This window comes from Apis dorsata, unplaced genomic scaffold, assembly GCF_000469605.1.
Source record: "Apis dorsata unplaced genomic scaffold, Apis dorsata 1.3 scaffold_390, whole genome shotgun sequence".
NCBI lineage: Eukaryota > Metazoa > Arthropoda > Insecta > Hymenoptera > Apidae > Apis > Apis dorsata.
Window position 1 is genome coordinate 585,229 of NW_006263651.1, and position 6,778 is coordinate 592,006.

At 30.1% G+C, this 6,778-nt stretch overlaps 2 protein-coding genes and 1 long non-coding RNA gene across 5 annotated transcripts in view; all 3 read left to right on the forward strand.

Annotated features, from left to right (window-relative positions):
* The window catches only part of LOC102674306, a 4,034-nt gene extending 2,825 nt beyond the window's left edge, over positions 1-1,209 (forward strand). Inside the window, exon 4 of one of the 2 annotated variants that reach the window (XM_006619115.2) lies at positions 86-382. In XM_006619115.2, the coding sequence (XP_006619178.1) occupies positions 86-382 (297 nt within the window). Of the gene's footprint in view, positions 1-85 lie in introns of both variants that reach the window. The other variant, XM_006619114.2, reaches the window with a different exon arrangement.
* Positions 1,210-1,423: 214 nt separating this feature from the next.
* On the forward strand, positions 1,424-4,064 carry LOC102674224. 2 transcript variants are annotated; one of them, XR_004150955.1, is made up of 4 exons: positions 1,424-2,017; positions 2,897-3,114; positions 3,289-3,572; positions 3,657-4,064. It is a non-coding gene; the product is annotated as an uncharacterized LOC102674224 (long non-coding RNA). The 2 variants fall into 2 exon arrangements; XR_422266.2 differs by lacking the exon at positions 1,424-2,017 and adding an exon at positions 2,366-2,639.
* A 400-nt stretch (positions 4,065-4,464) lies between these two features.
* LOC102678856 (poly(U)-specific endoribonuclease homolog) overlaps positions 4,465-6,778 on the forward strand; it is a 4,921-nt gene continuing 2,607 nt past the window's right edge. The window contains exons 1-4 of the mRNA XM_031512122.1: positions 4,465-5,064; positions 6,128-6,457; positions 6,548-6,589; positions 6,672-6,774. Of these exons, the coding sequence (XP_031367982.1) occupies positions 5,004-5,064; positions 6,128-6,457; positions 6,548-6,589; positions 6,672-6,774 (536 nt within the window). The 5' untranslated portion in view covers positions 4,465-5,003. The remainder of the gene's footprint in view (positions 5,065-6,127; positions 6,458-6,547; positions 6,590-6,671; positions 6,775-6,778) is intronic.

Below are 6,778 nucleotides of genomic sequence, written 5' to 3' on the forward strand. Positions count from 1 at the left end.
ATTACAACGTAATCTGTTGGCAACAAACAAATTTTGTTCGATAAAAATTTCACCAACCATTCGAATCATTCATCGATGATTTCAGATGGAAAGTCCATCGAAGTTCGAGTTGACGAAGACGGAGGTTCAGATCGCGGATGAAACGGAATTAGGCGAGGTAAAAGTGATGCCGTTAACGAGCAACGTGGCGACTTCGACGCCTGTGCAACCAGGAAGCATTCCTTGCAAAAACGGTGGATGCAAGAGTTGGGCAAGTCGAGCAGAATCACGGATGGAAAGCCCGTGGCATTTTCTCAAGACCATCTTTCTCATTTCTGTGATCGTTGCTTTGATCTTGTGGGTAATCGTTTACACATTCCTCGTCCAATATCAAATCTTGTGAAGAATTCGACGAGTCGCGTGGAACTGTTGAATACATCGAGAACGTCGAGAAACTTGGATGATTTATGCTCTTTCGTTTCGAAGGGAACGGAATGTTTGTTGTACATACAAGGCTGAAAAGGACGCAACACAGATAAAAAATGGTTTCGAAATTTGAGAAAAGATTGAAAAGAATTACAAAGAAAAATGGAAATTTTGTCCGAAAATGATTTGGATGTCTTTGATCGATATTCGATGGATGTTTCATTGAATTTCCTATTTTCCATCCGTCCTTGAATAAAAATTCTATGCTCAAAATCGTGGATCGTGAATGTTTGTCGAAGAATTAGTAACTAGTATGTCGAGTGTGAATGAAAAATATGAAAAAAATTACGTACATTGTTTTGTGGGCAGAAAGTTTTTAGAAATTAGCAGAGAGTTTGAATATCGGGATTGCGTAAAGTTGTCTTCTATTTGCACGGTTGCCCCAACTTTCATCGGTCCAACGACTATGAAATTCCCAGTGTTGAAATATTTGAAACAGGAAAAGTTGAAGATATTTTTGTAAGATCGTACAAAAGGCGCTGTTCGCAAAAATAAAATTATAACGAGAATGGTACCTGTAATATTCGTTCATAAAATTGGATATTCCTTCGTCGACAAAATTTTTGTTACAAAAATCACGATTGTATTACATTGATTATATATGTTTCTATTTATAATATTATATACAAATTGTTTATAATATATTCTATTTGATAGAAGGTATTCGAATATTTAGTATTAATAATTTTTTTTTTACCAAGTATTTGTACAAAAGCGATTAAATAAACTGAATAAATTTTGAAATTTTGTTGCATTTCTAAAATTTATCTTACCCACAAACATCATTTAAAAATTTAGAAACTTAAATCGAAAATTATAATAAACAAATTAACTCACTATACCACGCATCGAACTTATGATTATCAAAATCTTATGCGATAATAAAATAATAAGTTAAAGTTGCATGAAAACGCCAATAAGCCTTTCTTTCGTTGATCTTGATTCACATAAAAGATAAAAAATCACGATCATCAATCACGATCGATCGAATTTTTTGGATTAAACGCGTGAGCGAACGCGTGTGACTGACGGTACCATGACGGCGTTGAGTGTGAATCAAGCTTTATTCTCCAATTAAATATTATCAAAATCGATTTTTTATCCATTACCAATAAAAAATATGCACAAGTGCTACTTTATTAAAGATATAATACTTCTACATCTAGGCTTTCTCGTATGACAATTATAACACAGTTTAACATAGATTATTAACTATGTACTATATTTGTACGCTGATAATCGGTACCCTCTCAACCTGATGATGAACGCTATCGGGAATTCTGCTCGAAGTTATCCGCGAATATATGACGCTCTAGAATTTGTCTTTTTTTCTTACCAACGATCCGTCCATGGTGCACGGCCACGATCAGAATTCTCAGGGAGGATTTCTCGAAACGAGGAACGAGACGAAGGACGATAAAACATCTTTAATGACCCGCGATCTTGAGGCCGCGTTTCGCACCTGACTCGAACGATCTTCAAATTGACATTTTATATCGCGTTATCCGAGTCATGCGAAGTCCGTAGGATCTCTGCTACGATGTTTATCAAGGTAAGAATAAAGGTTTATAAATTTTCTTTTCTTTTTTTTTCGCTCTCCAACTAGCAAATATCACGACTTTCGTAAGAAATTCTTTTTCTTCTTCTTCTTTTTCTTTCTTTTTTTTTCTTTTTTCAAATCAAATCCGAATAATCATTTCGTTCGTCGAATAGGAACCGAATTTATCTGTTGGAAGATGAATGGAAGTGAGATAGGGTTATGAAGTTTCAACGTTTAACAAACGTGTAATTATATTTATCGAGAATTAGTTAAAATTGTAAAAATTGAAAAGAAAAGTAAAGTAAAATTGTAAGATTATTCGAAAATTCGACATTTTACTCCCAATGAAAATAATACGAATGAAAATAAAGAGTACATTTTATTCGATGTGAAATAATCATTGCCACATTTAATATGCACAGATATCGGAGTTAAGACTGTTCCACGGACGTTTATATCAAATTGATCCATGTTATCAGATAATTAAAACTTACCATGACTATCTTGATATGAAAACTGTTTATATTTGAACCGATAATTCGATTCGAGTATATATACTCGAATACCGTATCTCGAAGGAGAGGCATTTTTGTCCAATTTGCAATACAGATTTATCTTACTTTTTCGAATTAAGGTCTGTTTCTTTTTTTTTTTTTTTTTTTTTTTTTTTTTACGTACAATAAGTGATCTTTATTTAGATTCCTCCTCTTCGTCTAGATTTCTCATTCCGATTTGATAAATAATTCGTATAAAATTAGATACGAATCTCTGAATTAATATCGACTCATTATTACCACAGAGAAGTCTTAAAAAAGAAACAGTAATTTTCATTTCAAATCAAGAACAAAGATCTAATTTTATTATCTAATCTTTTTTTCTTCTTTTTGATAGCACAAGAGATAGAGTTCAAGTACCCTCGCTCGACGATCAGGAATAAAGTTCAACATCTAAATTAGTCAGTTCCGTGATAGATGCACCGAAGAAAGTATACCTAGCCGGCAATCTGAAGCGGGAAAACGAGAAGACGATTGCGCGATACTTGGATAGCTTCTTTTCTCAAATTCGAGATAGCCAGGCCGGATCTTCAAAGCAGGATGATCCTGGAAAAGGTAAATAAAAGTTAAAAAATAATAATCCTCCAAAGAATCGTTTACAACTCGTTTAAGCAATTAAATAATTATATTTTTTTCTCGTTTCATAACTTCGATAAATTTTATAATTTCTTTTCATATTCTTCTTCTTCTTCTTTTTTTTTTTTTTCAACTAATTCAACTAATTTGCAGAAAGCGACGAAACAAAAGAAAATACAGCGGTGAAGGAATCATCGAAGAAAGAAGCTACAGGAATAAAAATCGCACAATCGAATAAACTACGAAACGTAGATAATACCGTAATTAAATTAACAACTTTTGATTATCCTGGAACTTCGAAATCGCATCAACCTGCCAAAAAATCAAATTCGAAGCCTGGACACAGTAAAGTGAAGCCCACCCAGAGCAAAGCAACCCAAATGCGTGAAAATTTAAGTACACAAAGGCTACAAGCTAACGAAGAAATCGATGATGATGTAACGAAAAAAAAAGATAATATTGCGATCGTAAATTATTTGTATTTGTCATTGATCTCTTATGACAATTTTTTTATGTTTCAGTCTTCTTTGGATGCAGAGGATACCCAAGCAAGGCCCAAATACATTTTAGTCGGATGGGACAAATTTCGTTCCAAACTTATGCTGATACTATTGATTCTCTTTGTTTTATGGGCAGTCATCTATTTTCCCATAATTCTAAATATTTAACGACATCGGAAAAAAATAATATTTTCTCTTCTTATGAGCGATAAATATGATATTCAGTGAATTTTAATATGGGTATATACATATATATGTATATATATATATATATATATAAAGTAAGTTTCCAATTCTTAGTAAGAAATGAACGACTCTAGTTTGTATTCAAATTATATATCGAGAATGTTATCTGTTCGTGAGCAAATAGAACGTTTCCTTAAATGTCAATCAAATTATGAACTAGTTTATCACGCTATCGTAGTTGTGGTGGTAAAACTTCAACGTGTAAATATGTAAATATATTTTTCAAGAATAAAGTATAATTTCTTCTATCTAATAAGCTTTATTTTTTTTTTTTTTTACATATATATATAGTTTATTCCTATATTACTAAAATTTTTCAAACGTGAAACACTGGTACCAAATAAACATCTTACTCAAAATAGTCATTTAATCTTCTGTTGCTATGAGGCATAAAGAAAAAGAAAAGGATTATCATTTTAAATGTTATAAATTATATCTTCTTTTGTATTAAATATATAACGGATCAAGGGATCGAGAAATTTTTATCATAGGAAATGGTCTGTGATGCTTTTTAATAAATATAAGATAAATATAAACAAGAGTTTAAACTTATATGTAAGATTCTAAATACTGTTGAGGAAAGGCTGATCAAAAACCATTCTCGTATATCGATAGCCAATAAATCTACTCTTAATTCCCTAGTTTAACTCGATTTCTAACTTCGCTCCCTTGATCTACAATAATTCGTTCATCATCATCATTCCATTTGAAACGAATCAATCGTCACTGCTTAACCAATAACTCAAAACGATAAATAGATTAATCACAAGTGACACAATGGAACATTAAACAGCGACACGTAACCAACCAGAAGAAACAGAATTCATAAACAAACGAGATTATTCGAAAGCAGTTTCAATTTGAAAGGAAGAAACATTACCAGCTGTCGGATTGAAGAATCGAGAAATCGAGCGTGAAGTTAAGATCATCCTTTCAAGAAGAAGGTTCTCGTTTAAGTATCATACGATGATCGTGCAACGACCTTAAAAGTAAAGATCTTATATACGTGCCAACGGAATCAGCCGGCGAGGCTTCAATTTATCTTAAAACGTTCGCATATTCTCTCAACTTTATTGCGTTTGAAATTGAAACAATCCTGAAGATCGTAGACGACGAGGAACCATGAAAGTCGAAAAAATTTCCGTTATTTTCTTGGTATTTGGATTATCTCTGATATTGGTCGGTAAGCGGAACTTTTACTTTCTTTCGGTATTGTGAAAGAACAAATCTATTCTGAAGAATTTCGATTGATAATTTTTACTTCTATTATAACATCATTATAACATATGATCCATGATGATGCAGAGTAATTAGAAAAGATAAGGGAACAAGTTTTGTTTTAATGTTGAATTTTTTGAGATAAACATCGTTCAGAATGAATGAAAACCGCGTTTGATAATTAACGTGAAAGTTATATGTTCTAGATTACAGTTACAATTGTATTCTAAAATAATTGAAAAACTTAAATGTAATAAATATTCAAGAATTTATTTTATATGTTTGTATACTTAATTTCTTTTCTATAAAGAAATTTTTGCTCTAATTATTTTCGAGATATAATATATATATAATCACGATTTCATTTTAAATATAATTTAAAATATTTAATATTTAAATATTTAAATATATATAGATACTTATATATATTTTATTACTTTATATTATTCTATATATTTTAAAAATTTAAATATTATTTAATATATCATATGAAACTATATAAAAATGTTATAAGAAAGTTGTTTAGAAAATTATTATCTTTTGCAACAAAGGTATGTAATATCGAATTCTAAGCACACCACTGCGTTTCTTTTGTTCTTTTGCATATCCTCAAGGTTATCATGAGTTCACGCTTATACATAACTTTATTATATCACTTAAAACGAGAAGAGAAATATGAGGTTTCGAAGCGTGAAATGTTTGGCATTTTTGATTAAGATAAGTCACAACAGAGTATAAAAAAGAATTATAATTATGTCAACGTTATAATTGTTTTTAATCTCGAATATTCTTTTCTTCATTTATTTATATATTATTTATATATTTTATATATATATATATATATATATATATATAAAATAATGATTGATATTATTCATCTTAATTGTATCTTAAAATCTTAAAACAGCTACGATGACCCCTTTTAACAAGCGTAAGAAAATATTTTTAATATTAATTTTTCTATACAAGTATATCTATCCTAAATAATATAATAAAAATATCTATCCTAATTTTAATAAATTTCTTAGCTAACGTAGAGGCAGAATGGAAATTCTGGAACAAGGATAAGGGTAAAGAAGAAATAACAATGGCTACAATTTTTGTACCAAGTATTCTCAAAGAAAGTGATCCTACATTAGTGACTGGAGTCAATTTGACTATGATAAATAATATCCGTTCAAATAAATCAAGTACAGGAGCAGAAATGACTTTTGATATCTCAAAACTGGAAAAAATAAATGATAATACTCCTGAAGGATGTAAAACATGGTTTGCCACTTTAGGAATTTCTGCAGAAGAATTTCTCGAATATATCAAATCCTTAAAAATTTCTGTTCAAAAATCAATAACTAACAGAGGTTGATTGATTATTTTTTGGATTTTATAAATTTTTTTTATTTTTTATATTATGGTATTAAATAAATTTGATCATTTGTTGTATTTCGTAGATTTCAAATCAAATTCTATGTCTGCAACAACACAAACATCAGGTAAAAAAAAAACCTTATGCAAAGAATAAAGAAAACTAGAAAATTTAATTTTGAAAATAATTAATCTTTTCTTAAATTAAAGGTATCAAAACAATTTCGACGATAGGAAACATATTCTCACAACAATCTCAATCTCAATCTCAGTCTCAATCTCAGTCTCAATCTCAATCTCAGTCTCAATCTCAGTCT